Source organism: Megalobrama amblycephala, linkage group LG14, assembly GCF_018812025.1.
Source record: "Megalobrama amblycephala isolate DHTTF-2021 linkage group LG14, ASM1881202v1, whole genome shotgun sequence".
Taxonomy (NCBI): domain Eukaryota; kingdom Metazoa; phylum Chordata; class Actinopteri; order Cypriniformes; family Xenocyprididae; genus Megalobrama; species Megalobrama amblycephala.
Genome location: NC_063057.1, coordinates 11,177,695 through 11,205,317, shown reverse-complemented (window position 1 = coordinate 11,205,317; position 27,623 = coordinate 11,177,695). Strand labels below are relative to the sequence as shown.

At 37.1% G+C, this 27,623-nt stretch overlaps 2 protein-coding genes across 4 annotated transcripts; both read left to right on the top strand.

The window, feature by feature from the left end:
* Positions 1-518: 518 nt before the first annotated feature.
* On the top strand, positions 519-1,455 carry mrps33 (mitochondrial ribosomal protein S33). 2 transcript variants are annotated; one of them, XM_048156983.1, is made up of 3 exons: positions 519-709; positions 853-1,072; positions 1,159-1,455. In XM_048156983.1, the coding sequence occupies exons 1-3, from the start codon at positions 637-639 to the stop codon at positions 1,262-1,264; spliced, it is 399 nt and encodes a 132-aa protein (XP_048012940.1). In that variant the 5' UTR covers positions 519-636; the 3' UTR covers positions 1,265-1,455. The 2 variants fall into 2 exon arrangements, with proteins under 2 accessions (XP_048012940.1, XP_048012941.1); XM_048156984.1 differs by having other exon boundaries at positions 519-744; positions 852-1,072.
* A 1,657-nt stretch (positions 1,456-3,112) lies between these two features.
* braf (B-Raf proto-oncogene, serine/threonine kinase) lies at positions 3,113-21,493 on the top strand. 2 transcript variants are annotated; one of them, XM_048156978.1, is made up of 20 exons: positions 3,113-3,945; positions 8,003-8,104; positions 9,781-10,044; positions 11,089-11,192; positions 11,289-11,391; positions 11,635-11,783; positions 12,050-12,169; positions 13,068-13,227; positions 13,652-13,691; positions 14,362-14,481; positions 15,654-15,787; positions 15,871-15,988; positions 16,082-16,166; positions 18,273-18,449; positions 18,605-18,651; positions 18,815-18,933; positions 19,017-19,148; positions 19,392-19,526; positions 19,818-19,971; positions 20,067-21,493. In XM_048156978.1, the coding sequence occupies exons 1-20, from the start codon at positions 3,778-3,780 to the stop codon at positions 20,087-20,089; spliced, it is 2,454 nt and encodes an 817-aa protein (XP_048012935.1). In that variant the 5' UTR covers positions 3,113-3,777; the 3' UTR covers positions 20,090-21,493. The 2 variants fall into 2 exon arrangements, with proteins under 2 accessions (XP_048012935.1, XP_048012936.1); XM_048156979.1 differs by lacking the exon at positions 14,362-14,481 and having other exon boundaries at positions 3,120-3,945.
* The last annotated feature ends 6,130 nt before the right edge of the window (positions 21,494-27,623 follow it).

The window sequence follows — 27,623 nt, the reverse complement described above, 5'->3', positions numbered from 1 at the left end:
TTATTTTAAATGATAAAATGATTGCATAACATAATCATAAACTTTGATTATGTAAAGCAGTTACTAAGACAGAACTTTTATCTTGTCAAATATTCGCATACGGAATGAATACGCAGGCGTACAACTTCCTGTGATGCACAAAACCTTTTTTTTTTTTTTTTTTTTTTACAGTAAAGAGGCTACCAAAAAAGCTACTGTAACCCTGTTAAATGTAATATTTAGCTAAGTTAAGATTAAGTCACGAATCACTACACGAAATCTCATTTATTTTGTAATGAAATGTCGTCAATATCCAGGTCCTTTAAGGAGCAGTTTTTACAAATAAAAAAATCTGTAGCACCAATAAGTCATATTATTACAAAAAGGTCTTCTCATTAGCTTTGTAAATTTTAACCCGGGGGAAAATAGAGGCGAGTAAAATAAATTTTACTTGCTGTATTAAATGACATGTAACATATTACTGTTTTTAAGGACCTGAGAGACAGTAGGATAAGAGGAAGTGCTTGACCTGCTCCGCGCATGCGCATCTTTCATGTTCCCCAATGTGTGTTTGAGCGTATGAAGGTTGAACTGTCAACTAACCATAAACGAGTATTTAAAACTAGTTACTGAGTAGTCCAAATTGTTCAGTATCTAATGTCCACATGCCTTTATAATAAAGTCTATATTTTTGGACCTCAACCTGCTTCATTCGGGATTTTATTAAAGGGTAAGCAGACAACATTTGGATAAATTATCTTCCAGGTATCTACAAAACAACTACGGACTCATTAATAAATTTGTCTGTCTATCTATAATAATGCATGCGCGAGTCATTTAACTTATGCATTTATCTGTGTTTTCTCTGTCAGGTGAAGATGGCAGGTCTTTCTAACTATGCCCTGCGCATGGCCCGTCTGAGCGCCCGAATCTTTGGAGATGTGTCCCGTCACACAGACTCCAAGTCTATGAGAGTGGTAGGGTTTTTTAAAGAACCCCCTCTGGCCCAGAGAACAGAAGTGTATGACTGGTACCCCCCGCACAAGATTTACTATTCAATGACCCAGAAGCTCAGATATTTAGGGCTTTTCAGGTAGGCTCTGGCTTAAGATTATAGTGCACCTATGAACATATTATCTTTAAATTTTTGTAGATGACATTTTTCTGGTCTTGTTTTAGGGATGAGCATCAAGATTTCAAGGAGGAAATGAGGCGCTTGAGGAAACTACGGGGGAAAGGAAAACCTAAGAAGGGAGAAGGGAAGAGAGCCACAAAGAAGAAGTAGACCAACGCATTTCAGCTATTTATGAACGGACACTTAAGAAACTGATGAAGAAACTGAGCTAAATACCTGTATGGACAACAGGACAATGTTTATGACAGTGGCAACATTACATCAGCAGAGATTGTGGTGAAACAAAAAACAAACAAAACAAACATGATGTCTGTGATGGAAATTAAATATGAATTTTTGTACAATTTGCATCTTCATTTAGCCATATATATATATATATATATATATATATATATATGCTTTTTGTCAGTTTTCCAACTTGTAAAATCCTCAGATTACCTCACCAACACCTTTTATAGGTTTGTTTTTCTAAGACTACATTGAAAGAAAATAATTATTTAAAGGGATAGTTCACCCAAAAATGAAAATTCTATCATTTACTCACCCTCAAGTTGTTCCAAACCTGTATGAATTTCTTTCTTCTGCTGAATACAAAAGATGATGTTTTGAAGAATATGGGAACCAAACAGTATGGGGGAAATTCTTCAAAAAATCTTCCTTTGTGTTCAGCAGAAGAATGAAACTCATACAGGTTTAAAACAACCTGAGGGTAAGTAAATGATGACAGAATGTTCATATTTGGGTGAGCTATCCTTTTCTGAAAGGGATAATAAACCATTAGCGCACAAGCATGAAGTTTTTTTTATTCTTCTTCTTTGTTTTGTTACAGATGCATGTTAAAACGCCATTGCGTAGCATCACGAGAAGACAATTTTCATGGATTGTGGAATGTTATAAAGAAAGAAAAGCCAATTCATTGACTAAATACATAAAATAATTCCTATTCAGTTGTTACATTTGTGCCCACAAATCAATACGCCACATATTGTTATTGACCCATAATGGAAATTTTGCAGGACCATGTTAGAAATGGTGCATTTATGTAGCAACAACATTGATTGTGGATGACATGCCATTTTGTGAATCCGTCTATATTGGGTAATTTTTTTTTTATCCCCAATATGATAAAGATGATAAAATTGCATCTTTTAAAAAATAATCACATCTTTCTCCAAGAATAACAGGAACAAGAGGGTCATCAGTTCCTTAATCACTAATTCTGTCAAACAAATTAATACATTTAATTTATATAAAGGCTTACATTATACACAATGAACATTTGATGATACTGCATAAACAAAAACAAAACCGTAGCAACATTCGAATACTACAATAATTGAGAACGACAACATGCATCATAAATAACAATGAGAAAACAGTACTTTAAGTATTATTTTTGGATATTTGTAATTTACTCATGCAGTATCGAAACTAAATATACTTCCTATTCTGTACAGTTTCATATAGACCTCCAAAGTACATTTTTGCAGGTCATCATGACATATAACTTTTTGTCCATTTTACTAATCAAATTACTCTCCTGGCTGAACTTTTCAGCCAATAACATTAGTTTCAGTGTGAACTATATTTGGACACAACTATGGTCATACTTTTGGTTCTAGGGAACAGACATCTCAGTCACCACAACGCAGTCTTTGGCTTAAAATCTTTGACTTAAATATAGATAGATGATCTTGAATCAGTGTGTGAACATAGTTGGCGATGAGTCTATAAATGACTATAAAAACAACTGCAGCATTTAAGATTTTACAATTTCATCTGATGTGTCCTTACATTGTCAGGACATTGATCCTGAAGCAGCTGTATTTAGGTATTAATCAAACTTTTCATATGCATGTGAACATGGTCATTGAGAACTTGACTCTTGATATTGTCAGTGAATTAAAAAAAATACTACAAATGATTACTCAAGGAGAAAAACCTCAATATTTAATTTGATGCAGTTGTTATTTATTCTTTATATGAAATTCTGATAGCTAGTAAGGTAAATCAATTAGATTTTTATGACAGTGTAGCAGTCTACTTATATAAAATGTATATAAATATCAGCTGTCACTCTCTATCTCCCAATAATAGATGATATTTAAATGCTTAGTTTTATGAGCAAAGCTTTAGTTTTAAATGTGGGGGCAAAACATAATGTATTGCAATACAATCATGATTAAGAGAAACAAATTAATGTTTCTCAAACAGAATTGAACAACAGGTTTGATGATGCTGATATTAGAGATCTTAGACATTAGTGTATGAAATATGATACACTATGCTTTCTCAGTAACGTTACTTTGTACACGTCTGGCCAAATGACAAGTCATGTTAGATAAACTCTGTATATTCTTTATAGGTAATATACATAAATATTAAAGTTTACATGCAGAGCTTTTTGTTTAAAATTAGTTACTAGATGAAACAGCTGCAATTAAATGGTCTATTAGATAACCTACCGGTAACATAATTCAAGTAGAATGAAAGACATGGCAGAAACAAAACTGTGACTTACTTATTTTAGAATTTACACTTTAATATTAGAGCATTGTATCCCCATTTACCCCTCCACGGGTTTACATTTGGTGAATCTGTCTCCCCCTCCTGTCTCTGTTTCTTTCCTCTATTATTTTCCACTCAGTTTCTCGTGGTTTAAAATGGCGGCGTTGAGCAGCGCCGAGTCCCCACCGCCCGTCTTCAACGGAGACAGCATGAACCGCGATCCGGAGCGGGACCCGGGACTAGACGAGCTGGGCGCGGGGCTCGAATCCGCCTGTCCCGGAGGAGCGGCAAACCCCGAATGTCAACAGGACATTCCCGAGGAGGTACAATGGGGGAGTCAGGGTTGAAGGAGAGCTCGGCTGTTGAGCGGAGCTGGGCTGGATGGAGATGTTCAGGAAACACCGGCTGTAATACGGATCGTGGGGGGATGCAATGCATTGCAGGGGCGCGAGATGATGCACAAATATATAAGTCGACCAAATCTTATATCGTGCGCTTATGCATTTTCGCAAGGTGCATTTCCGAATGACGCCATTTATAATTCTCTCATTGCAGTTCTCTGAGCCAATGTTTATCAGAAGGCCTGTTCGTGTTTCATTGGCTTTATTTCCCCCCCAGACCCCGCTGCATCGCATGCATGCTACGTATCTCACCTTGGGATGCATCGTATTAATGGGAAACTACAGATGCAACGGGGAATATATTAACTGCTCGCGTGCATTGTTTTATCTCCTTTGTGTCACCAGCTGGCGCGTTCTGCGAGTCGAATGCATTTACATTTACATTTAAATCTGCAGTGATGTCATTGTGCTCGTGCATTGAGCCCTGCGAACGTTCTATATTCATTTTTTTTTTTATTGCATTGTGTTTCTTTCTTCTAAGCTGTCAACTGTCTGTCTGCACAAATCACCTATGCTGCTGCTGCTGCTGCTGTTGTAAAGGGGCCTTTGCTGTTAGATGTACACTGGGGTATTAGTGGGTACATTCTGCACCTTGCAGGAATATCCAGGTTAAGTTAGTAGCTGTGTTTAGAAACATGGTCCAAGCTGGTTATTAGCTGGTCGACCATCCACGATGTTCCAGAAACCACCTTAAGCTGGTATTATCAGCTGGTAGTTGGTTTGTTGGCTGTTTACAAACTAGATCCCAACTACAATGTTCCAAAAACAGTTTGACTAACTGGTAGCTGTTTTTTTTTTTTTTTTTTTGGAACATTTCAGCTGGTTTCTGTCTTCTCAAGCAATCAAGAAACCATCTACTTTGCTTCAAAACAGTGCTACCAACTTGAGATGGATTTACCAGCAGGGCATCCTTTCATTCTGTTTAATCTGGAAAGTAAAAAAAAAAGTTTACACCGTCATGGAACAGGTCACAAACCTGGTTATTCAGGAAACAGCTTATCTATTTTGCTGGCAGACTAGTTGGATTAAAGGGAAGCTTGTGTAAGTTATCATTATAGGAGTGCTTAATGGTAATTAGATTAATTTTACTGCTGGGTTATACTATCTGATTATACATGGGTCTTGCTGTTTTATAAAAGTAGCTATATATTTACTTTGATTTTACTCATACTTTTGAGCGCTGAATTCACTCTTAAGTTGAACAGTGGAGCATGATTTCATCTGATTGAACCGTCCATAAACCTAGTTACCAGTTTTATTGATGGTCAGTGGCATAAGCACGTAGTGTACACCATATGTCTTCCCAATCCCAATAATTAGATGGGTTATGCTGTGGCATTTTCTAAAAACTTTTGACCTAGAATCTGTTTTCAGCATGAATGTTGAAGGAATAATTTGCCCAAAAATGTGAATGATAAAATCTTCAATGGACTATTAACTGTCACAAGTGGTTCGAATTGAACTTGAGAAATAGATCAATCATTAATTTATGAATTATTCAAATAAATAATTTCAGTGAGTAACGATTTCATTTTCTGTCTGTTCTTTATACAGGGCTATTGTATGGATTTAGAAGCCTTGGAATATAATATGGTCTTTGCGTACATTTAGAAATTATAGTTCCCTTCTATTAAATTTTATGGGGAATAAAACCAGAGTACGGTCTTTAAAAAATCTGCTTCTGTGTACTACAGAAGAAAGAAATTAACACAGGTTTGAAACGACATGAGGATGAGTAAATAATGAAAGAATTTTCATTTTTGGGTGAACTTTCCCTTTGTAGAGGAGCTATGGATGCTTGCAAGTATTTCACATGTATTGAGCTATTTTAAACTGTCTTGGTTATGTTGCATCATGTTGGAAACACGGAGTATATTACCACATGGGGTTTGCTGCTTTAAAAGAAAGGCTTGTAACAAATGTCTGTTTAAGAAGCTGTCAGCAATCTTTGTCTGTCAGGAGTTTATACTGGCAAGACTTCTGAGAAAGTCCCTTGTCACAGGTGCCTTTTAGCCATTTCTTGCACTAATTTGACTAGTAGAGCCAGTTTATCTGCACAGTTGATTAGGAATCAAGTGGCAGCTTGACTAGGAATGCAGGATTTTTAATCAGAACTAAAGTTATTTCAAGAGGCATTCCAAGTTTCTTGACAGTCTGCTGGAAAATTGTTTCTCCAAATGGTGATCATAATAAAGTTTACTTGTAAAGCTTTGTACACTGTCAGATTGTGTTCACTTGGCCGGGACGTTTTCCAGCGAACTTGGAGTATTTTATGATGCTGCTTGTATTTCTTGGCAAATTTGAAAAATGTTTATTGGTTTTTTGGAACAGAACTTTGCTTTGATGTTTCCTTGAGCAAATGCTTGCAACCCATTGCAAAATAGGCTATAATTTTGTAGTACTTTGAATTACGAGAGAAACGCTTATAAAGTTGGATATAGTAGTACTTTTTTTTTATTTCAAATTGCAGTTTATTCCATGAACTTATGCGTGAAAAATTTGGAATATTGTAGAATATAAAGCACCTTTCCATCCCATGTGATGAAATCGTCACTTCCTGGGAAATTAGCGCAAAATACAGTATATCTGTAATAACTAGAAGTTGGTGCAATCCGGGAAGCCACTGTGGCTTTTTTTCCCCGTACACCTTAAATTACTTGAGCCTCAGAGTGCACAGGCGAAACGCAATAAATGCTGTCAGGTATCTTGCATTTGGAGGTGGATGCCTGGTGTTTGGGAACGCAATCATGTGAGAAAATTCTGGGAGGTCATTATAGCCAACCATTTTTTTATGACAAACTTTGGCTCAGTCATTTCAGAGTTATCCAACATTAGAGTTTTTTGTGCACATTTTTAGAATTTATGCGCGTGTAGTGTTTTCATCCAGTGCTTTTTTTTTCCCTGCAATATCCCAAAATTCTCATAAAAATAGGTGGATTGGAAACAAAGCTAATCATGACCTTATGCACATCAATTGTTCTAAAAATGTGCTATAATTAAAATTAATTAAAATGTATAAAATGTATAAAAATTAATTAAAATGTATAAAATCTTCAACAACTAAAAATTTTAGATTATCCATCTCCTGTCAAAAAGTGTCACGAAACAGAATTGGGAAAAAAAAGAAGGGGGGAAGAAAGAAAAAAAAAAAAAACGGGTTTCCTGAAGATCTCCCCTGCTTCCTTAGGTTTGAAAAAAAGATAGCCCCGCCCTCAAATGCACACCATTGGTTGAGCCAGTGTTGTTTTGTCAGGTTGTTTGTGATGCTCAGAGTAAAGGCATGTTCACACAAAGGATGCTAACGATAAAGATATAGCTTTAAAAATCATTCTAAAGAATAGCAGTCCACACCACAAATATAATGATAACTTCAGATAAACAATATTGTTGGAATCACTTCCAGAACAATTTTTTTTTTCTAGCTAATCAACGATAAAAACATTGACAACCAATCAGAATCGATCCTGCAGCACACGCTTATCATAAACCGAAATCGTGCGTTGGTGTGGATGCTAATATAGTTACCGTTCTTTGGGTGAACTGGCATTTAGATAGTGCCATCATGTTGTGCAGTGCAGTGTTCATGCTTTTTGGGAAAATAAAACTATAAACGGCATTAAATTGTCTCAGCAAATTAAGTTAAGGACTGGACAAAGCATTTAACAAAATGTAATACACTCTTCAGTTGAAGCAAGCTGATGCTTTTTGAAGCTGTTTCTTTGCTAGAGCTCACTTACTTCACACCTCAGACTTAATTAATATTGCACATTTTCTGTGGGCAGGGCCAGAGACAGCCATCGAGTGTCAGTTTTTACAGCTTAGTGAAGACAAGCAAGTGATTCTGTGTTTATTAGATTTAGCACAGTTGTAAGGGTCTTCATTCAAAGGCATCAGCTCAAACACTTGGCCAATCAGTAGAACCTGCTCATAAAAAGGAAGCTGGGAAATTCTGGTTTGATAACTGTCGTTTTCTTTGCAGATATGGAACATCAAACAGATGATTAAGTTAACGCAGGAGCACCTAGAAGCCCTTTTAGATAAGTTTGGAGGAGAACACAATCCGCCATCTATATACCTGGAGGTGAGTTGGCCTGACAAAGAGTTGCTGTCATGGGTGTGATGTGAAAGTTTTGATGTTCATTTGATGTTGATTTTGATGTTCTAAATGAAGAATATAATAAATGAAGTGATATTTTGATACCATCTTCTTTAGTTAACTTTTGGGCTTTGTTCTAAACTCTAGTGAGCTGTCTAAATAGGCAGCATTTTAAAGCAGAACTTTCTAAGTCCTTAAGATGGTTAATTGACTTGTAGTGGTGTGTTTGAGGCGTGCACTAACCCCCTCTGGCACGTCTACGCCAGAAAACAGCACTTGCAAGTTCAGCTGCGCCGACCCGACACAATCTCGCCTCATGTTCACGTTCATGCGAGAGTGACAAAATGCTTTACGGTAATTCAAAAACAATGTATATATTATGACTTTATAAGACAATTTCGAAAATTACCCACCTCCATCAAGATTTCTTGTACTGTATTTGCAAAATTACTGCGATGGTGAGCGTTGTAGTCGTTGTAGTTCAGAGCTGCGTTTGGAGTATTTACGACAGTGTGATTCACTGAAGGAACCTGTAGGGGGAGCTTCGCAAATCTTACTGTGTTCCACTTTAAGGCTTGTCTGGCTATCACCAGACCAAGCTCAATTTAAAATTGAACATTGGTCTGGGGAGTTTGCTATGTATTTCCTACTGCACAAGAGGCGTGATCAACGAGCATTATTCACGCAATTGGATAGTCCTTCAACCAATCAGATCAACGATCCGGGTAACGTACTTTGCAGAGCGATATTTTCAGAAGCAGCAATGGCATCGAGCGATTTTTGCAGGTTGTGCAAAAAAACCATGAAAGCGAGTGGTATTTACACCCAGTCGAGCGATTTGTTTGCTAAACTAAAGAAGTCATTTAGCATCATTGAGAGGTTAAAAGGAATTGGATTGACGGTCATGCGAGAGACGTCATCGTGTTATAACCGCCCAGAGCCGTAGAAAGAGCTCTGTACCGCTAATAGCGAGCAAGGTGGATAAGCCAGTCTGTGATTGGTTCCCGCAAAAGTGTAACAGATGCAGCAGAAATGAATGTACGGGTTTCCAGACCGAGTTGCCGGGCGAAATCAAATCGCCGGCAGATCAGGCTGGGTTTACACGGTCTACTTTAAGGCATCATAGGCAACACAAAGGCTGTTTTAAAAGTTAAGCATCTTTAAGATGTCTTGTTTGGTCAAAGTGTACATCCCATAATGCACTGCAACAAGCCAAGAGCAGAAATCCATGCAAGTTGGTGGACAGAAATGATCTGAAATATAATTCAATAGTTATAAAAAATAAAATAAAAAATTTCCCTAATATTTACTTTTTATGCTTATTAGAGTACTTAGCTTAGCAACATTCTAGCGGAAAACTCTTCTATGAAACGATAGTTGTTGCCTACATAAAACATCGTCACACCATGACAGTTAAGATGCTGCTTGGATGGGTATCTGCCTGTCTAGGGATTTTGGCAAATAATTCAAATTTCTGAATGAATTCAAAGGAGGAAAAGAACTGATGAAGTATTTTGTTGAAGCTGTAAAATTACCCCTCTTGTGTATGCAATAACAGCTAATGCGTAACCTCAGATCTTTATCCTCCAACAGGTGCAAAACATGAGCATTTATGCGAAACGTTCATAAAGTCTTAATGATTTATTTCCTCCACGCCACAGGCCTATGAGGAGTACACTAGTAAGCTGGATGCATTACAGCAACGGGAACAGCAGCTTTTGGAGGCCATTGGAAACGGAACAGAGTTCTGCTCCTCGCCGACACCCACCCTGCTGGATGTGAAGGGACCGGGTGCCCAAAGTGCTCCCATTGCCCCAAACACCTTGGCTGTCCTGCAGACCCCCACTGACGCAACACGAGGGAATCCCCGTTCCCCCCAGAAACCCATCGTAAGGGTTTTCCTGCCCAACAAACAGAGGACGGTGGTGAGTTGTTGCTGGATATTGTTTGTTGCTGAATACTTGGTACTGTTTTGCTATATTAGGGGTGTAAAACAATACCCTCATGTCACGATTCGATACATATCAAGATACAATATTATTACGATACTCCAAGACATGGTAAAAGGTTAAAAAAAAAATTATTGTTGATATTTTGGGTATTACATTGGGGGTGGAAATGAATAGGCTTGGACTTGGTGCTGGTAACCCAATGCACAGGACAGTGGTGACACCAGAATAAAAATATTCATGACTCTGTAGCTGAAAATACAGAATTATTTTAGATGAATATGCTTGCACTCTGTCACTGACTAGATATATTTAAAATAATGTAGGCCACTTTTAACTGATAAGACATTTGGCATTATCAGAACCCACAAATACCCCCATTACATTTTTACACATTATATCCGCTATATATATATATATATATATATAATTTTTTTTTTTAACTTTTAATTGATTCACATGCCCAGTAAAAACCTAAAAGGACAAAAAATTGCCATTATTTCCTCTTGTTGTCTAAAACTTGTATTTTTCCCCCCTGTAGAATATAAAAGGAGATATTTTGCAGAATGTCCAGGCTTCTCTCTTTCATACAAAACTAAAAAAGTAGGAAGGAAAAAAGTACCATAAAAATAGTCCGTACAACTATATAAATACTATAATAGTATGTAAACAATACTAATATAATAGTGGCGATTTGAGAAGTTCTGTCATGAATGGAGATGGTAGAATATTTTGACAATATTTCACATTAAGGTTTCAGGCAGGGCTTTAAAAAGAGGTTTTTGAAAGGAATTTCCACTCCAACCAGATTGTAGAGCGGTGGGAGTCCATGGGAAATGAGCGAATATAGGTGACCCCCTTTATTTTGATTATCTGCTCAGCTTGTCTCTGTTGGTTTAGCAAAGGGAAGCGGCCATATGAATAGGAGCCAAGAAATCAAACGTGCCCAGATGTAACCACACAGTCTCACTGTACGGAGATGAAAGTTACTTGAGTAAGTGGTTTATGTATGTGTTTCAGGTTCCAGCTCGTTGTGGGATGACTGTGAGAGACTCCTTAAAGAAGGCTCTGATGATGCGAGGCCTGATCCCAGAATGCTGTGCGGTCTACAGAGTTCAGGATGGGTAATAACTGTTTTAATCATCACAAGTGCAAAAAAAAAAAATATTGTCACAATGGCAACCATACTTCACATTTAATGTCTGTGCCCCTCACATTAGGGAGAAAAAGCCTATTGGCTGGGACACAGACATTTCCTGGTTGACGGGGGAGGAGCTCCATGTTGAGGTTTTAGAGAATGTGCCACTGACGACCCATAATTTTGTGAGTATGATGAAAGTGACCACAAGCTATGGCTTAAAATAGATCTGAAATGACAAAGAGGAAGTTAGAGCCAACTGTTGACATGTTTTAGGAGTGGTCATTTCAATTCTTGATTTTACTTTTCTTAAGTGTCTTAAAGACACACTGACCTCTTTCTCATCCACCTTGACTGTAATATATTGTGCTTTGGAAACATCCAGATTCTTCGTAATAACTCAGAGCATTATTTCTATGACTAAACAGGTGCGAAAGACCTTCTTCACGCTGGCATTCTGTGACTTTTGCCGGAAGTTGTTGTTTCAAGGCTTCCGCTGCCAGACGTGCGGCTACAAGTTCCACCAGCGCTGCAGCACAGAGGTCCCGCTCATGTGTGTCAACTATGATCAGCTGGAGTGAGTGCTCATGGGAATTTTTTCACTTCTGCATTATCCATTAAAGGGTGAAAATTGATCCACACATAATACACAGTGAAATAAAACATGTACATAATATTTAAATTAAATAATAAAACAATGTTTTTGCCTAAGTTTATTTCTTCTATATTTTTATTCGCTGTATTTGGAATATTTTGCATCTTATGTATAGTTTTGTGCTGTGGGTAATTAATTATGCATAATATGTTTGTACTGTTCTAATTAATATGTATATTTTTGTTCAGTTTACTGCTGGCATCAAAATTTCTGGTGCACCACCCTATTACCCAGGAGGAGGCGTCATCAGAGGGCACGACACCCATTTCAGAGATGTGCCCCTCCCTCCCTCCATCCGAGTCCACTGGGTAAGAATTTATAATTAATATATATTAATATAATATATAAAAAAATCTATTTTATAGAGATATCAGTACCAGTATTAGTATCGGTGATATTGGCCTTCATTCATAAAAAGATGCCATTAAACAAATATTTAAGTTGTTTCTTCATTAATTTGGAGAGTAACTGTGAAATTACAATATAAAAATATTAAAAACTCCAATTACAGAAAAAAAATGTGCAATTAGCTTTTTTTTAATAGATTGACAGCACTTATTAATACATATATATGTATGTATTAAAAAAAAAAAAAAAAAAAAAATATATATATATATATATATATATATATATATATATATATATATATATATATATATATATATATATATATTATTATTATATATTATTATTATTATTATATATTTATTTATTTATTTATTTATTTATTTAAATTTAAAGATTTTTACAAATGTTTTTGAAAGACACTCACCAGGGCTGCAATATTTTGATCAAAAATACAGTAATATTGTTAAATATTATCACAATTTAAAATAACTTTTTTTTCTATTTTAATATACTTTAAAATGTAATTTATTCCTGTGATGGCAAAGCTGAATTTTCAGCAGCCATACTCTAGCCTTCAGTGTCACATGATGCTTCAGAAATCAAAATTCAGAATCATCTTTTGCAAAAAAACGCACACAAAAAAAAACACCTTACTGGACCCAACTTTTGTATGGTAGTGTATACATGTTTTGTTATGTAATATTTTTACTATTTAAATTGCAGTGTAGTTATTGCTGCTGTGTCTTTTAGTTGGGAAATTGTAAGGGTCATCTAAAGTATATACTTTAGCGTGTTAGTGACTTTAACAGTGATTTTAATTATGCACTATTCAAAATCTCCTGTCTTTTTTTCCTCTAGGTCTCTGTGCCATCCTACTGTGTCCCCGTCCAAATCCATCCCTATCCCACAAACCTTCAGACCTGGAGAGGAGGACCACCGCAACCAGTTTGGCCAGAGGGATCGCTCTTCCTCGGCCCCTAACGTCCATATCAACACCATCGAGCCGGTCAACATTGACGTGAGAACTGGACAGTTGAACAGCTGATAAATATATTTTAGTCAAAGGGATTTAATGCAATTTTAATAATTCTAATGTAGGTCCCACTTCCCGAATCTAAAAAAAAAAAAAGAATATTATATAAAAGGTGAACTATTTAGTAATATGACAAAATATTAACATAATAATAATAATAATTGATGTGTGCTTTTATTTTAGATGCATTATATTAATATTATTTATTAATAAATGTATTTATATTAAGTGTTACAGTTCCCCTCAACCACTGCATCACCTCCATTTATTTTGTAAAGTTTATTATAATCTTGTTTATTATAAGTCTCTGTTTCTTATACTACCAAAAAACGTAAGGAACATTTGTGTCAAAAGTTACAATTGGCCCGGACTCTCCAAGTCCCTGCTAATCTGTGTTATTCCTGTACAGGATTTGATCCGTGATCAAGGCTTACCGAGGTCAGATGGAGGTAAGGGCTGTCCGAAACAGAAATCATACACTAAGACACACTGAATTCAAATGGCTTTCCGTCATCCCATGTCTTTGTGCTATCTCTGTGTCATTGGCCTTAGAAGTTTGGGATAGCTGATCCATTTCACCCTGCCTGCTATTAAAGCTGACAAACAGGCCTTTCTCTCCCCTGTCCGCTTTGTGAATTGCTTCTGCCCTTTTCTTTATCAATAGCGGCCTGCTGTAAACTACTAATTCCTAATCGGTGTTCTCAAAACCTACCCCCTGTCCTTTCTGTTTCAAAACATGTCCCAGAACATTATAAATAAACATCCGGTCATTATTTACTCACCTTCATGTTGTTCCAAACCCGTGCAATTTTTTTTCTCTCTGTGGAACATAAAAGAAGATGTTTAGAAGAATGTTCAAGCTGCTCTTTTCCATAAAACAAATGTAAATTTAAAAGCATAAAAGAAATGGAATGACACAAGGTGAATAAATGATAACATAATCATCATTTCTGAGTGAACTATCCCTGACATATATAAATAAAAACTGGCTCTGTAATTCACTTGATCATCTCTAATCAAGCTCTGAGAGTAGACACAGGATTTTGGTAGTGGGTGACAGGAAGTGCACCTGAGCTTCGGGGGCCAGTGATCCCGTGTCTGTCTCTCTCCCCCCTGCAGCCCCCTCGCAACACCCAGCCCGCTGCTTGAGGAAGAACCGAACACGGACCTCAAGCCCCCTTCTGTCCTCCCACCCCAATGACATTGTCTTTGATTTTGAGCCTGAGCCAGTGTTCAGAGGTAGATAGGCCTTTGTGCGTGGCTGTGTCCCACACCTTGTCTCGTCCTTTGCTTGTCTGTCTGTCTGTCTGTCTTTGTTGATGTATTTCACTCCTCCTTGTTTAAATTTTCACATTCTCTGCCACTCTGACACACGCGCTTTCACTGATGTATGAAGGGCTGCAATCACTTTTTCTCAACTCGACACTACAAACTCTCTTAGTGAGGCGCAATATATATGGTGCATATATCAAATTTAGACATTTTAGAAGTATAGGTCCCTCTCTTTTAAATGATAATGTATCGGTCAGTGTTGAATATATAGGTCAGTATTGGGTATATATAAGTGTGCCCATTTACTCCTTTTTAAATTTAGATTGCCATTGTCATTATCTAAAGCTCACTTTCAGTTAATGTTTAAAACAAAAAATTATTAAATAACACTGTTAAATGTAATCTTTAGCAAATCTCAAAATGTACATTTCATATTGTATATTATAATTTTTTGAATTTTTTTTTAATTTTATTTAGAATTTTGTATTTTTTTTTTTATTTCAAATTCAATACTATTTTATCTAAATAAGTTTTAATTTTTAGATTTTCAGTTTTCATTTTAATTTAAGTTTAGTAATTTGATTTGCTTTTGTCATTTTTGTTAGCATTTTTTTTTAAATATTTCAATTCAGCTTAACATTATTTAGTTTTAGCTTTTTAAAATCAGTTTTAGTATATTTAGTACTTTAACATTTTATTTTATGCTAAGGTAACATTTCTAATTTAAGTTTTTTTTTAATCTAATATTTATACTAATGATTTTTATAACAACAATAACAACACTGGTATTGGCCAGAATTTTCGGTGCATCCCTACTTACAATACTTTTGCATACATATTTGTGTGATATATTTTTGATATACTTTTAGATATTGGCTTTTTGGAAAGAGAGGGGATGTGACTTTGATTTTTTTAGTATACTTATATTTGAGGCATGCTTCGCTCACAGCCTCTTTTCACACTGCATGGGCTGTGACTCACCCCTTTCCTCTCTTTCTCTCCCCCATGTGACTCTACACAATATTTTATTCCTTTCCTTCTGTCTCCTTCCCCTCTTATTCTGTTTCTCTCTTCTTTGGCTCCCATTTTCCCCATTGAAGTAACTTTTTATGTTGTTTCTCGACTTCTCGCAATGCCAGGCTCCACAACAGGCCTGTCGGCCACACCTCCTGCCTCCCTGCCTGGTTCCCTGCCCAATGTGAAGGTGTCTAAATCACCGTGCCAACCAAGGGAGCGGAAGCCATCGTCTTCATCTGAGGACCGCAATAAAATGGTGATTTTTCTGACCTCACTTGGCACATTTAGTCCAGGTCAAAGGTCATTTTAATCTATTTTGTCTAATATTTTGGTCTGTAGAAAACTCTGGGTCGACGGGACTCGAGCGATGATTGGGAGATCCCAGAAGGTCAGATCACCCTAGGCCAGCGGATAGGATCTGGCTCCTTTGGAACAGTCTACAAGGGGAAGTGGCACGGTGGGTCCTGTGAGAATATTAACGGCCTTTGGACTTCAGATTGATAAGGAATGTACAGAAAAGTCTAAATGTCTGTCTTCCTCTTCCTCACAGGTGATGTGGCGGTAAAGATGTTGAATGTCACAGCCCCCACTCCACAGCAGCTACAGGCCTTTAAAAATGAAGTGGGTGTCCTCAGGTAAGATATTTCTTAAAATTGCTCATGATTTCAAAATCAGGGACTGTATTTGTCCAAATTGAAGGTTTCAGGTAGTGTTCAACTCATGTAGTTTTTGTTTGTTTTAATTACGAATACCATTTATTTATTTATTTTTTAATGTTTTTTTAGAAGAAAATAATCAAGAGTTTTAAACTATCCCAATTGTTGGGGACAAGGGGACAATTTAATTAAATAGTTCAATTCACAAACAATTAAATTGCATATAAAAAAAACTCTTAAATTGACCTCTTAAAGGGTCAGTTCACTCAAAAATGAAATTTGTCATTAATTACTAATTACCGTCTTGTCATTTCAAACCCGTAAGACCTTTGTTCATCTTTGGAACACAAATTTAGATATTTTTGATGAAATCCGAGAGGTTTTTTTTTATCCCCCATAGAAAGCAACTTGATTACCACATTCAAGGTCCAGAATAGTAGTAAAAACATTGTTAAAATATCGACGTGACTTCAGTGGTTCAACCTTAATGTTATGAAGCGACGAGAATACTTTTTGGGTCCAAAAACAAAACAAAAATAATGACTTCATTCAACAATTTACCGGTACCAGTACTTTTGACAGCCCCTAGAGTTATACAAAAGCTTATTGCGTAATTACATTGCTTTCAATGGAGGATTAAAAAACCTCTTGGATTTCATCAAAAATATCTTAATTTGTGCTCCAAAGGTGAACCAAGTTCTTAAAGGTGCCCTAGATTCAAAATTTGAATTTACCTTTGCATAGTTGAATAACAAGAGTTCAGTACATGGAAAAGACATACATTGAGTTTCAAACTCCATTGCTTTCTCTTTCTTATGTAAATCTCATTTGTTTAAAAGACTTCCGGAAAACACGCGGATCTCAACATAACACTGACTGTTACGTAACAGTCGGGGTGTACGCCCCAATATTTGCATATGCCAGCCTATGTTCCCAACATTATGAAAGGCATTAGACAAGGGCAGCCAGTAACGTCTGGATCTGCACAGGTGAATCAACAGACTAGGTAAGCAAGCAAGAACAACAGCGAAAATGGCAGATGGAGCAATAATAACTGACATGATCCATGATAGCATGATATTTTTAGTGATATTTGTAAATTGTCTTTCTAAATGTTTCGTTAACATGTTGCTAATGTACTGTTAAATGAGGTTAAAGTTACCATCGTTTCTTACTGAATTCACGGAGACAAGAGCCGTCGCTATTTTCATTTTTAAACACTTGCAGTCTGTATAATTCATAAACACAACTTCATTCTTTATAAATCTCTCCAACAGTGTAGCATTAGCCGTTAGCCACGGAGCACAGCCTCAAACTCATAGAGAATCAAATATAAACATCAAAATAAATACTTTACTCACATAATTCGAAGCATGCATACAGCATGCATGACGAACATCTTGTAAAGATCCATTTGAGGGTTATATTAGCTGTGTGAACTTTGTAAATGTGCTGTAATATAATCGAGAGCTCGTGTGGCAGGGAGCACGCGAATTAAAGGGGCGGCGCGCTGAAAAAACAGTGCATAGTTAATGATGCCCCAAAATAGGCAGTTAAAAAAATTAATTTAAAACAATCTATGGGGTCTTTTGAGCTGAAACTTCAGACACATTCAGGGAAAAAAGGAAAATATTGTAACAATTATGCATTTCATAATCGTAAATGACGATCATAAAGTGTTTTTATACATGTAGGTTTAAGTTGCAGATTAGTATTTGAACATTTGCTAAAAAAAATCATTTATTATTTGTAAACTTTGTATATTTTATCATTAAATGTTAGGCTAATCTCAAAAACACGAGACTACCTATGTGCTACCTAGGGTTGTCACGGTACCAAAATTTCAGTTGTCGATACCAATACCAGTCAAATTTCACGCTTCTTGGGTACCAATTTCGGTAACGTACCAAAAAAAAAACATGAGTGTTTGAAAGAAGCCGTCTATCAGCGGGTACTGGATTGACCCAGTACTCGGTATTACTGGTATTTCCAGTAAAATGTATCAACTTGGTACCAAAGTACAGGTACTTTTGACAGCCCCTAGAGTTATACCAAAGCTTATTGAAAATTCTTTATCTCCCACAGGAAAACCCGCCATGTGAATATCCTGCTCTTCATGGGCTACACCACCAAACCCCAGCTGGCTATAGTTACACAGTGGTGTGAAGGCTCGAGTCTCTACCATCACCTGCACATCATCGAGACCAAGTTTGAGATGATCAAGCTGATTGACATTGCCCGTCAGACAGCCCAGGGCATGGAGTGAGTCACTGGATCCACTGGATCCTAATGTTTAGGAATAAAGAATCCATTTAGTCTACTGGCTTCAATAGAAAGCGTGAAACCTGCTGCCATCGTGATACTAAACTCTTCAGGTTATAATGCATTTAACACTTTTACATAATTTTTATCCACAGCTATCTGCACGCCAAGTCCATCATCCATAGAGATCTGAAGAGTAACAGTATCCTTTGTAATTAATGACTGATTTGTAGCTTGAAAATGTCTTGGAAGAAAAAAAACCAAACATTTTTATAAATATAACTTTTTAGATCACTATTGATAGGTATGTGAAATTATGTGCACATACATACGCTTCTATATTAGCCTTAACTCCACCTCCCTAGATATCTTTTTGCATGAGGATCTAACGGTAAAGATCGGTGATTTCGGTCTGGCTACAGTGAAGTCCCGCTGGAGTGGCTCGCACCAGTTTGAGCAGCTTTCTGGCTCTATCTTGTGGATGGTGAGTGAAGGCACATGTCCTAGCTAAGAGTATTTCTTTTGCACTGACATTTGCATCTGGACTGACTAATTGGTCTGCTCCAGGCTCCAGAGGTGATCAGACTGCAGGATAAAAACCCATACAGTTTCCAGTCGGATGTCTACGCGTTCGGCATTGTGCTCTATGAGCTCATGTCAGGGGCTCTGCCTTATTCCAACATCAACAACAGAGACCAGGTGAACCTCTTATCAGTGCATTTAATTAGTTCAGATGATTGAAATTTATGACCAGTGATTGTTTTTTTGCTCCTTGAGACCTTTTTGCCCTAATTTATTGTCTAAATTTGATTATATAATCATCCCTACTTCAAAATGTTAATGTACTGTATGTGTAATGTACTAGTAGTAGGATGCCTATGACATAAATCAAGTCTTTTCTGAAGGATTACTGCAAATATCTGAATATCTCTCTTAATCCAGATTATCTTTATGGTTGGCCGGGGTTACCTTTCCCCTGACCTGAGCAAAGTGCGCAGTAATTGCCCGAAGGCCATGAAAAGACTTATGGCAGATTGTTTGAAGAAAAAGCGAGAAGAGAGACCTCTTTTCCCTCAGGTAATGTTGTGAACACCTGTTGGACTTCTACATGCCCTTGACAGATGGCAGGCAAATTGGAGAAAGCTGAAGGATGTTGCCACAAGATGGCATTAGAGTGTCATTAACAGAATGCAGCTTTGAATTTGATATACTTTGATTTGAAATTTTTTGAATATACATTTTATTGCATGTTGTGCATCTATAGGCAAGTCAATATTCTGATCGTAATTTTTTTTTCTTTCAAGCACATTTTACCAAATCCTTGCCAAATCTTATTTTATGTGTGTATATATCATCTATTTATGGCAGATCCTGGCCTCCATTGAGTTATTGGCACGCTCTCTGCCCAAGATCCACCGCAGCGCTTCTGAACCGTCCCTTAACCGCGCTGGCTTTCAGACGGAGGACTTCAGCCTGTACGCCTGCGCTTCCCCCAAGACGCCCATTCAGGCTGGTGGCTATGGCAAGTACACAGAGATAAACGTTGTACGTTTTGACTGGTATTTCATTAATTGGTAAGAAAACTGATAAAAATTGGTCCTTTGTGTCCCCTTTTAGGTGAATTCTCAGCGTTTAAATAGTGCTGCAAATCCTAAAACTCCATCCCTTGTCAGTTTTTACGACGTCTTGTGTTCCTACGGTGGGTTCATCCATAACACAGAAAAGGACTAGTTTTCAAAGAATGTGCTGTTTTTCTTCCTCTTTACCCGAAGAGCTACGGCCTCAATGGAATTGCTTTAAAATAAAAAGATCTCTGCAGGGTGTCATTGCTGAATTTACAAAAATGTCATAAACATCACATAGGACAACTCGATAATGCAGCGAACAAAAAATGACTGACGCGATAAACCGATGCCTGGTCACTGGAAAGAAAAAGGCATAGATTGTGGAGGGGGATAAAAAAAATTTCCCCAAGAAGAAAGATGAATGGGGTTGGGATGAATGATATTGGAGCACAAGCCCCGCCTTCGCTCCGCCCCAGGAGGGGAAGAACACACAGCACTGTCCAATCAGAAAACAGGGTCCATATTTGGACCAGTGGCATGGAATGACGGAAAAATTGGCATAAGAGCAAGGACGTCAAGTCGCAGTCGTGGAGAGGTGCTGGATATCAGGAGATAACTTGAACGATATTTAGAAATGTTTCTTTCTCTTGCAACGAGTTTGTTACGTAACATTGCCTGTGGCTGGAGTTGCTAATAATACCTTTTTTTTTCTTTTTCTTTTTTCCCAGGGTCATATGTTGTAGATAAACAGACCCTTGTATTTATTTTTTATTTTTTTTACAGGCAGTTTGTGAGCAGGGGTAAATGAAGCAACCATTGAAAAGACCTCTTCTTTTTTTTTTTTTTTAAATATATTCTTTGCTTTTAATTTTTCGTCAAGGCAAACTCTAGTATCTTTAATTTTACATTTCACATCCCCATGAATGCCCCACACAAAGGATTGGCACAAATTCCATCAGACATTTCCGAGGTGGGCAAAATCAAAGTGGATTCTAGAGAATGTGATTCAGTTTTATTTTATTTTGCCGACTTATAGTAGCTGACGTCATGTTTCGGAATAAGTCAAAGGTCATATTTGAAGTTTCTTGTAGAAAAAACCCACTGTATAAAGCAAACATGAAGCCTTGCTATGGAGTTCAGATGTGGGCGTATTTCAGATGTATTTCTGTACTTTTCACTACAACTTTATGCTTAAACTGTTGTTATTAGAAGCCATTCCTTTGAGGCCATAACGGTTAGCTGATGGTTTTTTTTTTTTTTTTTTTTGAAATTTGGTCCATCCACAAGTCATGTGATTCTTTGGACCTGGCACCGCTGGATTCATTCCGATATGTTTGTTCACGGGTCATAGCTTTTTTTTTTTTTTTTTAAGTTTTCATATAGTTTTTCTTGTGTTATAGACAGGCAGGCCTGCAAAGTTACATTAATTTATATTGCTTTAATTTTATTACTTTTTGTTCAGTGATGTTTCAAACTCTTGGAGAGGTGTGTGTGTGTGTGTGTGTGTGTGTATATATATATATATATATATATATATATATATATATATATATATATATATATATATATAATGTACACACAAATATTTTCTCACTCATTCTGTGATTTTGCTGAATGCTGAAATGGACATTACGCAGTGTGTCTGTGCACTTTGTATAAATGATTGATGCAGATAAGCAATTTTGCCTTTTTAAAGACTTAATATATTTTGTCATATGAAGAGGTTAAAAGGATTGCAAAATGAATTTCAAAAGCAGGCAGGGCCATAGGACACTAAAAACCAAAGCTTAATCCAACCTCCTAACACCATCTGTGTCCACTTTCGCCATTGCCAGAGAATGGCTATATGGATCTTCGACCAAATCGATTCACCCTATGATACAAACAGGCTTCCTCGGTTCCTGCTCGCAAAGTGCGACAAAATGGCGGCTCTTCGTTTCACCTTGGCCCAAAGACTTCTGCGTCAACCCTCTAGCATAGCTTTGGGCTGTAGTGACACTAGCACTGTGTAGCCCTGAAGTTCGCCTAGACACTGTGGACGGTGGAAGTGTCCTCGTAGGAATGCTTTTCATTATTTTGGCCTCTTCGTATTGAAAAATGTGGCTCCACCTCCTTTTTTTTCTATATGAAATGATGCATTTTTGCTTTCGGCTCCACAAAATGCTTGATGTTGCACATATAACTGAGGCTCTGCGCTTGGTTCACCAATCGTGCTCTGTTACAAAAGCGAGGACACATGCTCCAACTTCTTGCTTCTGTTGAGATGGATTGATTTATTTATTTTGAGTCTCTTTTTATTTTTATAAGGACGATGCTCTGTGAATTGGTTCCGCCACTTAAACTTGCCATTAAGGAGAGAGGAGCTCCATGGATCCTGTTGATCGTGACGGTGGTCACTGTTTTCACATGTATAGTTTCTGACGAGACGTTTGAATGGACTTGTTCTCAGATTAAGCTGGCAAACCTATCATGGGTTGCGTATGGAGATAGTAGAGGTGTATTTTAAGAGTGCTGTATTTATTTTCTATGGGAATGTTACTGAAGAGGTCTGACATGAGAAGGACTGTTCCTTCTTGACTGGAATACTTGGGGACGTACTTATTTACAACTCAGAGATATACATCTCTGATATATATATATATATATATATATATATATATATCCTCTAAAACCATTTTTCTTTCACTCTCCAAAACCCCATTTTATTTGCTTTTTAAAGCCTTCACCAAAAACGTCCATATCACATTCCTTTCTGTTGCCTTGCCTGCACTTTAAACCCCCAACCCCACCCCAGTACAAGTTCATTCAAGTGAGAACTATCATACAAATGTTTGGGAGACTCTTTTCATCTGTAAATAGCTGTATAAAGGAAGTACTGTCCGTTTGCTAGGAGGCATGGAGATAAAAACAATGAAATGACTTCAAACGTTTCAACTTAAGAAATAATGGTTAAGAAAAGACATTTTGATAGATGAAATTCTGAGAAAATATTTCTGTGTAAAAATATTTAAGACTGTATTATATAAAAGGAAAAAGAGCTTAATGTATTTGTTGTGAATATGAAAAACTGATATATTAAAGAAGTGCATGAAAACTGTGTAATGCTTTTGTGCGTTTATTTTCATTTCTATACTTTTTTTTTTTTTTTTTTTTTTTTGGCTTACAAAGTACGTTTTCTGTAAAAGCGCTTTTGGAAAGTTTATGAGGAGTTGCCTTTCTCTCACTAGTTCTGCCCACTTTTTTCTTACTTGGCCCCTCCAAATCCTTTGTTTCAGTCCTTAAGAAGAGATGCTTTGTCACTTTATGTAAGTTAGGTTACCTAACAGAAGTTCTCCTCACTAAAGTCTTTTCGGAAGCCTTTTTTCATCTTTAGATAAAATAAAAGATAAAGTTTGCATATTTTGGAAGCTATTAGACACTAAATGCTTGCTGCAACATCCATGGGTGAGTAAATACAAGTCTAATTTTAAATTTAAGGAAAGTGAATATATCATTTTCTTGTTCATTTTTATATACTATTTAGTGTCTGATATATATTCATGGTGCATGTATGATGAACCTTAGCTAATCAAAAGCTGTGAATGTAGTGCAACACTGCTCAATTTATAAGGAAAGTAAAACATGATACGAGTTCTCAACTTTACAGGATTTGTGACTGAATCCTGCATATCTCCATCTCTTTCAGACGAACGTGGGAAGTCCAGTTTTATCTCTCTGTCAGGAATAAAAAGACACAAAGAACGAGGTATCGTGTTACTGCATTCATTAATCCATACTGTTTAAAATTTCTGAAAAGTGAATTGTGTTGTATATTAAATGCTTGAAGTATTACAAATACGAAATAGTCATGTACATGATGCATGTTTTTTTTTTTTTTGTTATTTCATGTCAATCTCAGAGCGCTCCCTGGCTAATGCACAGCGGCGTCAGAGCATGCAGCTAGAGCGGACCCTGCATGCACTGGACATGCAGTATCAGCGGGAGCTGGCCGGGGTACAGGGTGTACAGCAAGAGTTGAGAAGAACCCTTGACCGCCTTGGTGGCCAAAGTGCTGTCAACAGACCTACTTTGACCCTGCCTTCAACTTCTCCAACCTCCATTTCCCCCCCAAACCAACCCAAGCAGGCTCCCCTGCAGTCCTGCTGCCCAAACCACATTGTGTGCTCGAGCTGTAATCTGCGCTTGAGGTTGGCCGACACGCTGACTCGTCGTTTTACTCCTAGCTTGTGGACCATGTACACCTCCCCAGTGACCTCTTTCCACTCTGGAGAAACATTTAAAGTCTATTATATGCCCGGATTTGTACAGCAACGCAGTCTTTCGATATCAGACAACTCGCTCAGATATCTGCCATTTTTGTAGTGCATACATTCAATCTGAGTTGTTCATTTCAGAGGTGTAGCTGAGGTTGTCTAGATTCTTGTAACCTGGTGCAAGTCATCTGAATGCTTTCAAAGGGGGCAGTAACTTGACTGCAGGATTGAAAAATGGTGCACAAACACATTAAGACCTAGGGATCTTTTCCAGAGGGTGATTTTATGACCCTTGAAGGCATGTATTGTTCCAACTGAAAGCTTTGTATGTGCTTTTAGTGCTGCACACATTCCAGTGCCCTAGAAAGTGTTTCTACGGTCTCAACCCTACCCATACTCGCCAAAAACTGGCATTGATCTAGACATTTACTGAAGCCAGAAGCACATTTGCTGTATTTTGTAAATAAATCTGTGGCCCATTCATATTAGAACTTAATGAAATCGGAAAGTTGGATACTAGTTTTTTGGTTAGAAGCTATTATTATCCTAAAGAGTTTTTATGTTATTGAATCCTGAGAAATTTACTGACCTGTCACAGCTGTAGATTCAGTGGCTCCTCCCACTTGAATTTGACCTGCCAATTTAACCTGCCACCTGCCTGTAGAGCCTGTGAAATACACAGTTAGCAAAGCAATATTTTCCAAATGCAAGGTTTTTTTTTTCATGTTACACAGATGTATTTCACAACAAAATGTTCTTAAGAAAATAGTTATTTTAAAATGTGTCATTTTTAAATGATCTGCATTGTGATGTTTTAGCATAAATCACTACTTTTTTATTTTAATAGTCACAAGCTCAACTAACTTTTTTTTACAATGTACACATGACTGATTTTCATGAGCTTTTCTCTGTTGTACTATAAAAACTAAATAAATACAACTCAAAGTTGTGTTAATGATCATTCATATTAATTTGGGACTTATTTTAATTGACTATGGTATGACTGTAATTTTATAAATTCATTTGAATAATCAGTTAGTGCAATATTATCTTATATTGGGACAATGAATGAGTAGTTGTCACTGTCTACTCCAGTAAAGAGTCATGACAAAAACAGAGCACTGGGCGTCTCTCTCTAGTCCTGATATGAGACAAGCCTAGATGAGCATTTATGAAGTTGGTGGGATCCTCCAGCTGTGGATTATGAATTGTTTTAGCTAAAAGGATGCATATTTAATCATAAGCACATGGATTAGTTGGTTTTTAATAGGTAACTGGTACAGGGAGCTGTGACCATCACTAATACACATAAGAGCTATTGACTCATGGAGACACAGGGTTGAGTCCAACTTTAATCGTGTCAATACATGGAGAAAAAAACACATTTACACAAATACACAGTTATTGTGCTAGGAATTATTACTTTATTTCTGTTATTAAAACTGACCAAGCTTGAAAAACTACTTTGTTACTACATTACAAAAACAAAACAAAACAAAAAAAAAATCAAAAATGACATTACTGGATTCAAATGCCACATTTCATAATATTTCCATGTATCAAGCTCAGTAGGGTGAGACAAACTCTTATAGTTTTACATGCCAGCCATGATGGTGTGCTGTTTAAACAGGTCTTTGAGGAACAAAACTACAACAGAAACCTGTTCAAATCCTGCAGATGCAGTAATCTATCTTAACAATAAAAAATTAAATGTTGCCTCATCACAAATTCTCTGGCACAGAGGATAATCATTTACCTTTAAACATAAAAGTCTGGGTTGAAATCCTGCAACTGCTTAAGTTTTCCATCAAATAAAACAAAGCTCCCAATAAAACCCCATCAAAAACACCTTTCAACTCTACAGACTCAGAGGCTCAGCATAAAAGGTGAGGTTACGCTGGAGACATGGGTTTAAATCCTGCCTCAGCATGTTGTTGCACTACTGCTTACATTAAATTGATATCAATTGATGTTATATTCAACAAAGTGCCCCAAACACCAACATTCAACATGAAATCCATGGTAGCACAAGTGGCTAAACGCATGTTTTTTGTTGGTGAGGTTGCACTGGAGACATGGGTTCAAATCTCACCTCAGCATGTTGTTGCACTACTGCTTACATTAAATTGATATCAATTGATGTTATTTTCAACAAAGTGCCCCAAACACCAACCTTCAGCATGGAAGCCATGGTGGCACAAGTGGCTAAACGCATGTTTTTTGTTGGTGAGGTTGCGCTGGAGATATGGGTTCAAATCTCACCTCAGCATGTTGTTGCACTACTGCTTACATTAAATTGTTTACCATTGATGTTATATTTAACAAAGTGCCCCAAACACCAACCTTCAGCATGAAAGCCACGGTAGCACAAGTGGCTAAACGCATGATTTTTGTTAGTGAGGTTGCGCTGGAGATATGGGTTCAAATCTCACCTCAGCATGTTGTTGCACTACTGCTTACATTAAATTGATATCAATTGATGTTATTTTCAACAAAGTGCCCCGAACACCAACATTCAACATGAAAGCCATGGTGGCACAAGTGGTTAAATGCACATTTTTGTTGATGAGGTTGCGCTGGAGATGTGGGTTCAAATCTCACCTCAGCATGTTGTTGCACTACTGCTTACATTAAATTGATATCAATTGATGTTATATTTAACAAAGTGCCCCAAACACCAACATTCAACATGAAATCCATGGTAGCACAAGTGGCTAAACGCATGTTTTTTGTTGGTGAGGTTACGCTGGAGACATGGGTTCAAATCTCACCTCAGTATGTTGTTGCACTACTGCTTACATTAAATTGATATCAATTGATGTTATTTTCAACAAAGTGCCCCAAACACCAACCTTCAGCATGAAAGCCACGGTAGCACAAGTGGTTAAATGCACATTTTTGTTGATGAGGTTGCGCTGGAGATGTGGGTTCAAATCTCACCTCAGCATGTTGTTGCACTACTGCTTACATTAAATTGATATCAATTGATGTTATATTTAACAAAGTGCCCCAAACACCAACATTCAACATGAAATCCATGGTAGCACAAGTGGCTAAACGCATGTTTTTTGTTGGTGAGGTTCCGCTGGAGACATGGGTTCAAATCTCACCTCAGCATGTTGTTGCACTACTGCTTACATTAAATTGATATCAATTGATGTTATTTTCAACAAAGTGCCCCAAACACCAACCTTCAGCATGAAAGCCACGGTAGCACAAGTGGTTAAATGCACATTTTTGTTGATGAGGTTGCGCTGGAGATGTGGGTTCAAATCTCACCTCAGCATGTTGTTGCACTACTGCTTACATTAAATTGATATCAATTGATGTTATATTTAACAAAGTGCCCCAAACAC